The 9,766-nt window shown below is 43.4% G+C and overlaps 1 protein-coding gene across 5 annotated transcripts in view; it reads right to left on the bottom strand.

Annotated features, from left to right (window-relative positions):
* Positions 1-4,146: 4,146 nt before the first annotated feature.
* Positions 4,147-9,766, bottom strand: part of LOC109903805 (histone-lysine N-methyltransferase ASH1L) — a 48,804-nt gene continuing 43,184 nt past the window's right edge. For all 5 annotated transcript variants that reach the window (XM_020500764.2, XM_031788460.1, XM_031788463.1 and 2 more), the window contains 6 exons: positions 9,110-9,200; positions 8,679-8,817; positions 8,389-8,561; positions 8,114-8,280; positions 7,333-7,777; positions 4,147-7,197 (listed from right to left, as the gene is read on the bottom strand). In XM_020500764.2, coding sequence (XP_020356353.1) covers positions 7,100-7,197; positions 7,333-7,777; positions 8,114-8,280; positions 8,389-8,561; positions 8,679-8,817; positions 9,110-9,200 — 1,113 coding nt within the window. In that variant the 3' untranslated portion in view covers positions 4,147-7,099. The remainder of the gene's footprint in view (positions 7,198-7,332; positions 7,778-8,113; positions 8,281-8,388; positions 8,562-8,678; positions 8,818-9,109; positions 9,201-9,766) is intronic.

Below are 9,766 nucleotides of genomic sequence, written 5' to 3'. Positions count from 1 at the left end.
CATCGACAGTACCGACTAGACAAGTCCCCTGACACTTGGGGCCGTAAAGCAAAACGGAGACCGCCATCTTGTTCACCACCCTATGACCTCCATTATCTGGCTTCTTCACCTGCGGGATCGTCTGAGACCAGCCACCCGGAAAGCTGATGAAACTGGGTTTGCACAACCAAAACATTTCTGTACAAACTGTCTCATGCACATCTGCGTGCTCATTGTCCTCACCAGGGTCTTGACCTGACTGCAATTTGGCATCGTGACCGACTAGGATGGGCAAACGCTCACCTTCGATGGCTACTGGCACCCTGGAGAAGTGTGTTCTTCACAGAATTATCCTGGTTTCAACTGTACGGGGCAGATGGCAGACAATGTGTATGGCATTTTGTGGGCGAGCGGTTTGCTGATATCAACGTTGTGAACAGAGTGCCCCATGGTGGCGGGTTATGGTATGGTTAGATGGACAACAAACATAGTTGCATTTTATTGATGACAATTTGAATACACAGAGGTACCGTGATGAGTTGAGGCCCATGGTTGTGGCCATTCATCCACTACCATTACCTCATGCTTCAGCATATTGCATGGTCACAAGTCGAAAGGATCTGTACAGTTACTGGAAGCTGAAAATGTCCCACATTGAGCATGTTTGCTCTGGACCGACATGTACGATAGCGTGTTCCAGTTCCTGCCAATATCCAGCAACTTAGCACATCCATTGAAGAGGAGTGGGACAACATTCCACAGGTCACAATCAACAGCCTGATCAATTCTATGCGAAGGGTGTGTCACATGAGACAAATGGTGACACACCAGATACTGACTGGTTTTCTGATCCACACCCCTTCCTTTTTTTAAAGGTATCTATATTCTCAGTCATGTGAAATCCATAGATTGGGGCCTTTTATTCAACCAGGTAGGCAGGTTAAGAACAAGTTCTCATTTACAACTACGACCTGGCCAAGATAAAGCAAAGCGACAAAAACACAGAGTTACACATGCAATCAATAACACCAAAATAGAGAAATCGTTGTACAGTGTGTGCAGAAGAGTAGGGAGGTGAAAATAATAGCAATTTAGCATTAATACTGGAGTGATAGATGTGCAGATGATGATGTGCAAGTAGAGATACTGGGGTGCTAAAGAGCAAGAGGGTAAGTAATAATATGGGGATGAGGTAGTCGTTGTGCTATTTACAGATTGGCTGTGTACAGGTACAGTGATCAGTAAGCTCCTCTGACAGCTGATGCTTAAAGTTAGAGAGGGAGATATAAAGACTCCAGCTTCAGAGATATTTGCAATTCGTTCCAGTCATTGGCAGCAAAGAACTGGAAGGAAAGGCGGCCAAAGGAAGTGTTGGCTTTGGCGATGAACAGTGCAATATACCTGCTGGAGCGCGTGCTATGGGTGGGTGTTGCTATGGTGATCAGTGAGCTGAGATAAGGCGGGGCTTTACCTAGCAAAGACTTATAGATGACCTGGAGCCAGTGGGTTAGACGACGGATATGTAGTGAGGGCCAGCCAACGAGAGCATACAGGTCGCAGTGGTGGGTAGTATATGGGGCTTTGGTGATAAAACGGACGGCACTGTGATAGACTACATCCAGTTTGCTGAGTAGAGTGTTGGGGGCTATTTTGTAAATGACATCGCCGAAGTCGAGGATCGGTAGGATAGTCAGTTTTACGAGGGTATGTTTGGCGGCATGAGTGAAGGAGGCTTTGTTGCGAAATAGGAAGCTGATTCTAGATTTAATTTTGGATTGGAGATGCTTAATGTGAGTCTGGAAGGAGAGTTTACAGTCTAACCAGACACTTAGGTATTTGTAGTTGTCCACATATTCTAGGTCAGAACCGTCCATAGTAGTGATGCTAGTCGGGCGGGAGGGCGCGGGCAGCAATCGGTTGAAGAGCATGCACTTAGTTTTACTAGCATTCAAAAGCAGTTGCAGGCCACGGAAGGAGTGTTGTATGGCGTTGAAGCTCGTTCAGAGGTTTGTTAGCACAGTGTCCAAAGAAGGGTGAGATGTATACAAAATGGTGTCGTCTGCGTAGAGGTGGATCAGAGAATCACCAGCAGCAAGAGCGACGACATTGATATATACAGAGAAAAGAGTCGGCCCGAGAATTGAACCCTGTGGCACCCCCTTAGAGACTGTCCGGACCTCTGACAACAGGCCCTCCGATTTGACAGACTGAACTCTGTCTGAGAAGTAGTTGTTGAACCAGGTGAGGCAGTCATTTGAGAAGCCAAGGCTATTGAGTCTGCCGATAAGAATGCGGTGATTTACAGAGTCAAAAGACTTGGCCACGTCGATGAATACGGCTGCACAGTACTGTCTTTTATCAATGGCGGTTATGATATCGTTTTGGACCTTGACAGTGGCTGAGGTGCACCCATGACCAACTCGGAACCAGATGATTGCATAGTGGAGAAGGTACGGTGGGATTCGAAATGGTCAGTGATCTGTTTATTAACCTCACTAGGGGACGTGGGACAGTAGCGTCCCACCTGGCCAACATCCAGTGAAATTGCAGAGCGCCAAATTCAAAAACAGAAATACTCATTATAAAAATTAATGAAGCATACAAATGTTATACATCGGTTTAAAGATTAACTTCTTTCTTTCTTTCAAAAAGGCTTTACGGCGAAAGCATACCATGCGATTATCTGAGAACAGCACCCAGCAGACAAATCATTACAATCCGTAACCAGCCAAGTAGAGGAGTTACACAAGTCAGAAATAGTGACAAAATTAATCACTTACCTTTGATGATCTTCACATGGTTGCACTCACGAGACTCCCATTTACTCCCATGTAATGTTTGTTTTATTCGATAAAGTCCCTGTTTATATCCAAAAAACTCCGTTTTGTTCAAGAATCCACAGGCTCAAACGCAGTCGCAACAGGCAGACGAAAAATCCAAATAGTATCAGTCAAGTTCGTAGAAACATGTCAAATTATGTTTATAATCAATCCTCATGTTTTTAGCCTAAATAATCAATAATATTTCAAGTTACTGCAGGGGGTGCTGAGATGTTGGCCGGGGTAGGGGTAGCCAGGTGGAAAGCGTGGCCAGCTGTAGAGAAATGTTTATTGAAATTCTCGAATATCATAGATTTATCGGTGGTGACAGTGTTTCCTATCCTCAGTGCAGTGGGCAGCTGGGAGGAGGTGCTCTTATTGTCCATGGACTTTAGTGTCCAAAAACCTATTGGAATATGAGCTACAGGAAGCAAATTAGTGTTTGAAAAAGCTAGCCTTAGCTTTCCTAACTGACTGAGTATATTGGTTCCTGACTACAGTATGGAAAAGGGAGACTCCCACAAACACAAGATTGTTCTCTGTTTTGCTCTACGACCCCCACAAGGACTCATTTGAAGGTAACTGGTACCTATTTAAAAAAAAAACTGAAAGTAGTTTTGTGCCTACCCCCCCCCCCCCCTTTTTTATCTCCTAGATACAGGGCAGACACTTCAACTTTGTTTCTTTTGACACATTTATTAATGTGTTATTCAATGTGTTTCTCTGGGATATAGTAGTAAAGGCACATTTTATATTTTCACAAATAACCTTTTTTTTAATATACCTAAAAGGGGTTCTAAAATTCCAAATCAAACAGATAAATGATCCATATGAGCATCTTACACCAATTCCATATCAGTTTAGTGCAATTAAGTGTTTAAAAAAAATCTAACTTTTTTGGTTAGTACTGACTGTTCGGTCACCCGGTCAGATAAAAACCCACCTATGGAGCTACGCCCAAGAGGAAGACCGAGAGCCAGATGATCGAACCAATTGGCGGACGACCTCCACAACCTGGGAATCAAAACCACATCAGACTGGGACCCGGCCCTGAATAGGACAGCGTGGAGATCCATGTCAAGGTGTTATGTGCAAGTGAGTAACTAACTGTACAGGGACGTTTTCTATTGAGTATACTTTTGCATCCTGACCTTGGATTTTCCTTTTTATGGTTTGTGTGTGTTCCTGCTGAACTCCATAATTAAATTAGCTCTTATGCACCGGCAGCCACCTATCTAAACCTGGGAGCAGACCCTCGTACTGCTTTTCTACATCCCTGCTTAGATGGCTGAATATAACTCAATTATATTAAGGAAATCCAGAGCACAATTTAGCATGATCAAAAAGGCAAGGCAAAATAAACATTTATTCACAATAATGTAGTGCTTTTTATTAAAAAACAAAAACAAATTGAATATAAAACAAAAAGTAAAAACCAACAGCATTTTCATAACTTTAGAATCATAATTACAAACTTTTAACGAGAGTGGAAGAAGTTGACAAACTGTACACATCACAAAATGTCTGCCAGTCTGTCCATTTACAATGCTTGTATCTTATTTTGTGATTGTCTAAAAAAATAACTAAACAAATCACACAAAACACACAAATACAAGTACAAGCATCAAATTTATGACCGCTATCACAAACTGAACAATTTCTCATTGGGGGGGGGGGGGGGGGGGGTTACATATTGGAGCTGACATCTTTCAAAATATCAACATTAAGTTGGTTTGTTTTTTTAGTGTTCAACACTTTGCAGCAAAAACAAGGAGCATATTTTCTCCTCAAAAGTAATATTATTACAGCGACAGATGTAATTTCAGAGTCACTGTTATGTCCCAATGCTTTATATGAAGTTCATTTGACATTCTTCTCACACTGAACAAAAATATAAACGCAACATGTAAAGGGTTGGTCCCATGTTTCATGAGCAGAACTAAAAGATCCCAGAGATTTTCCATATGCATAAAAAGCTTATTTCTCTCATTGTGCACAAATTTGTTCACATCCTTGTTAGTGAGCACTTCTCCTTGACCAAGATAATTCTTCCACCTGACAAGTGTGGAATATCAAGGTAGCTTATTAAACAGCATGATCATTACACAGGTGCACCTTGTGCTGGGGACAATGAAAGGCCACTAAAATGTGCAGTTTTGTCACAACACAATGCCACAGATGTGTGAAGTTCAGAAAGCGTGCAATTGGCATATTGACTGCAGGAATGTCCACCAGAACTGTTGTCTGAAAATGTAATGTTCATTTCTCTAGCATAAGCCGCCTCCAACATTGTTTTAGAGGATTTAGCAGTATATCCAGTCGAGCCTTACAACTGAGCAGTTTTCTGATGTCAACGAACACAATTGCATTTTGTCTATGGTAATTTGAATGCACGAAGATGCCCTTAAAAAATGGGCCTCCTTTACCAAGAGTTGCATATCGGTGAAATCCATAGATTGGGGCCTAATGAATTTATTTCAATTGACCGATTTCCTTACATGAACTGTAACTCAGTAACATCTTTGAAATTGTTGCATGTTGCATTTATATTTTTGTTCAGTTTAATTTTTAGGCAACAAAAATTCTGTTTAAGTTCATGTCATTCAATTAGGACAGTTGTACGTTTTACTGGACAAATACACCTCTCCCAAGCTTAAGTGTTTTGATTATAGTAATACAAATGGCAGAAATAATAATTATAATACATATGGGGCTGAGTACTGTACAATACACGAAATCCGTTATCAAGATATTGCTTTTGGAGACACTTCTCACATTATCCCAGTCTGTATATACATAACTTGGCACTGTACAACTTTCTGTCCTCTCCGTCTGTTTTCTTACACTCCATCTCTATGCCAGTCCATCTTGATGGGACATCTCAATCTAAGTCTCATTTTAAACAGAAGCATTTGGAAAAAATAAATCTCATCAAATCTCACAAATGATTTAAAATATTCTCCATGGCAACCAGAAACACATTTGAAGAAAACATTTACAGCTAGAATCCCTTCCCTCCCAACAGATACCCCTTTTCATAGAATATAAGAAAATATGACCGTCACAATACATTTTACGTTACCTATGGTTTCCACAATTTCCCATAAAATGTTAATTGCCATCAAGCCCTTAATTTTTTCATAATTTTTTTTCTTCAAGAATTCTGGCAGATTAGACACACAAATGTGCATACACTCACGCAAGGCAGTCAGGGACCACGGCGTTCTAAGGCGTTACAGTAAGAGTCAGTGTTCCCGCCGCCTGACTTCATTAAGCTGGTGAATCAGGTACTTCAGAAAGAGGGGCAAAGCGGACAAGACACTTGACTGACCAAAAGCGCACATTATATCTTTCCAAAGACCACCAGCTATTCTTTACAAACACAATCCCGTCCTTCCTTCTCTGTTCCTAATGAATTATTACAGTATGAAAGAAAAAGAAATACTTATTATTAACTTGCTTTTAAGACTGCATCATCCAATAACATGTGAGTGTTAGTGTGTCTCGTTGATACATTAGAGAGCCAACCATATCCATGGTACCAAAGTGCAGTTGACCAACCTCGTTCCTGCAGCTCTTCTCTCCTAGTTCATCGTCAGCAGTGTATGTTTACAAGTTGCTCATACAGTCCACTGCATTGCCTCCTATACCTCTTATCCTCGTACATTTAGGTCTCGTGGCCTTTGTTTAGTTTCATTACCACCTAGTCCCACTGGGGGCACAGGTTTCCAGCCTCCTCATTCCCATTTGATGTCGTTAAAAAAAAATTATATTTGAGTCTATGACTATGCCACAGCCATGTTCAGTACCACATGTTCCTTTCTTTTGCTCACTAAAAATAATTGACTCAAGGTTTCACTGATGAGCCATGTGTATAGATAATGTGAAGCCTATGTAATAGTCTCTTTGCCCTGAGTAACCAGGGCTGTCTTTGATTAACATTTGTTCAATGCGCATTTTTAAGTGCATGGGGTACTTTTTCCTACGTAAAAAAAAATGCTTTTGCATCGTACTTCAATAAGTCTGGGTCCACCCTCCTGAGAAGAAGTCCTTGTGTCACCAACAAAACCGTTACCATTGACCACGACAGCCGAGTGCACTGCTTCAAACTGTTGGGTTGTCTCATCACTTGAGGTGACAGGTTGGGGAAGAGGGGACACGCCCGGGAAGGGTACCAACCCTTGCCCTTTGTGGTCACTTTCTCTTTGCAAATGTCATCTTCCCTTACCATGTTTTCCATTTCACCCCCACCTCTCCCAAGTGAATGAAAGGGGAATGTGCTTGCCAGGTAAGTGGCAACATCATTTTCTACCCACAAAGTCTCCAAATCCAAATCCAAGCGTCCTTCTACGTAATCGCCGCCCTGACCCCTCCTCAAGAAGATAAGTGACATCTATGGCTGTTGGAAGAAGAGAGAGAAGTTACTAAACACCAATGACACTAAGTTAACTGTCCGATATTTCCCCTTCATCAAGTCTCCCTCTTCATCAAACCACCCAGTGTCTCTATACCCGTTTCCTCATTGCCTGCTCACCATTCTTATTGGGTGTTCTGTGTAGCAGATCCAGCAGAATCTTGTTTAGCCGATCCCTTTGTGCCTCCCTCCTGCCAAGTCCAGAGTGATGGAGGGGTGAGGAAGAGATGGAGGGGAGGAGATCCAGCATGTCAACTCCTCTCTCTGCTGCACCTTCCTCCAGCTCCCTATGCTCCTCTACCTCCTGCCCCCCGTCCTCTTCTTCTCCCTCCCCTGGCCCAACTGGTTGCGGGGGTGGGGCAGCCGCAGGGAGTGTGGTTTCTTCTTGGGCAGCATCTATGTCTCCCTCCACCCCTCTTCTGTTTTCACTCTCCGGACGGAAGTTGTCACCCTGGTCGCATGGGGAAGCATTGTCCTCACAGGCTCCTCCAACTCCTTTGGGCTGCTCGCTCTTCCAGGCCGAACGCCCCCCGTTCCTCTTGTAGTTGTCGGGAACGTAGTGCGGCTAAGGCGAGGTTGGGAAGGAACAGACTTTCAGTTGACTTACAAGTTGTTCATGCACAAGTTAGATTTTGGGATTATTAACAAATTGTTTTATGAACAAGCGATACGAATTGGAGCAGAATTAACTATCAAGCTGAACCCCCATCATCTCTCAGGATAACTAACGGTTTGCAAAAACAGCACACAGTTAAAGAATGGTAGGCACATCAGTCATCACTAGTGCCTGATCCATCATCTTTGATAAATCAACTCTGATACACTTCTCCGATTACACTAAATTCAACTCCAGAAAAACACTTCAATACAACCCCCAAGCCCTCCTCTTGGACCCTCTTACCGAGAAGTCTCTCTTGGGGGCCAGCCTCTTGGGGAAGTGGTTGAAGGCGTAGGGCTTAGTGCACACGGGGAAGCGGTTGCGGTGGATCTTGTAGAAGAGGTGAGCTGACTTGTCCAGGCGGTAGTCGCAGATGTACACGTCCTGCTCCTTCACTCCCTTTGGCCGTCCTGAAAGAAAATAACACCACAGGTCAGTTTAGGTAATTATGTGTGTTAGCGCAGTGTGTGTTTATACATCTGCCTTACAAACTGTGTGCACGCGTGAGTGTTTCTCACCCTTGCAGTAAGTGTAGTGGTCGAGGACACAGCAGGTCCCAACCACGGCCTCCAGTGGGATGATCTCGTAGAGCGGCACGCGGAACAACTCGTTGTGGTAGAAGCGGCGCGAGGGCGAGTGGTGTGTCTCGTGGGGCCTGAAGTAATGGTGGCCAAAGGCAAACCTCTCACCCCTACAGGGCACACACACAAAATGAGACGAGAGAGTCAGAGACAAAAATACAGCAATGAAATCGCTGATGTTGCTCAATGCTGGCTCGAAGTGGTGTTCCCTTTGTCCCATTCCTTACTTTTCGCTCTTCCAGAGTTTCTCGATGCGGAAGATGTCCAGCTTGTCCCTGTTGACATGGGACAGGAGGCGGTAGGACTGCCTGACTGGCTGGCCTTCTGGGGTGCGTCTGCTGTCCCTCATCAGGTACACACAGTCACCTGGACAGACAGGTTACATAACATTGTCATGGTTTTTATTTATAAAGCATATTTAACACACCCCAAGGTGCTATACAACTATTATTCAATGTGGCAACCTGTGCAACTGGCACACAAACATACTAAAACATTGACTTGGCCTTATACAGTACATGGGGTTGAGTCTGAAATGTCATTCTATTCCCTATATAGTGCCTATACTTCTGAGCAGGGCCCTAGTCAAAAGTAGTGCACTACATAGGGAATAGGGTGCCCTTTCAGACACAACCATGGTTATAGTCCCCTTCCATACCTTGGTGCAGCAGCAGTTCGTCTCGCAGTAAACAGATGTGGTAGATGGAGCCAGACTGGGCGTAGTTGGGCTGGGGCAGCATTGGCACCTCCTGGAGCACCAATGGGACAGGTTATCAGATGAAACAGGAAGATGAAATAGACAAAGCACTCATTTGACATAACCAGGGCTGTGGCAGTCATGAAGTCGTGTCAGCCGGAGATTAGCAGTTATTTGCTCGACGGTCTCACTGTAATTGACTGTTAATAACAGTTTCTCAACTGTTTACGGTCTAAAATTGGAACTTGAAACGCAATCACTGAAACCTGAAACTCATGGAACAAATCCCTAATCCAAGTCTGCAATTCTGCAAGCACAATTCCTGCTTTACACTCAGTTTTCAATTCTATCACACTTTTTGCAAAACACTACACACAGTTCTCTACATTAGGCACAACATTCAAAAATTGTATATTTTTTGTCCCTTTGGAAAGCAACGCCAATCACAATGCCGAGCTCTACACACCAATTAGCAACACCCACTTCCCATAGGTGTAAACAGTATTTGCTTAATTGTTCACTTAGAAATCAGAGCTTTAGCACTATAAAAGGCCACAGATGAGCTCTCCTGTTTTGGAGGAAAATGGAAGTCAATGGTGAAGCTAGAGGTGAAGGATA

Source organism: Oncorhynchus kisutch, linkage group LG14 (genome assembly GCF_002021735.2).
Source record: "Oncorhynchus kisutch isolate 150728-3 linkage group LG14, Okis_V2, whole genome shotgun sequence".
NCBI classification, from domain to species: domain Eukaryota; kingdom Metazoa; phylum Chordata; class Actinopteri; order Salmoniformes; family Salmonidae; genus Oncorhynchus; species Oncorhynchus kisutch.
Note: the sequence above shows the minus strand (reverse complement) of the source record. Positions and strands in the feature narration are given on the sequence as shown.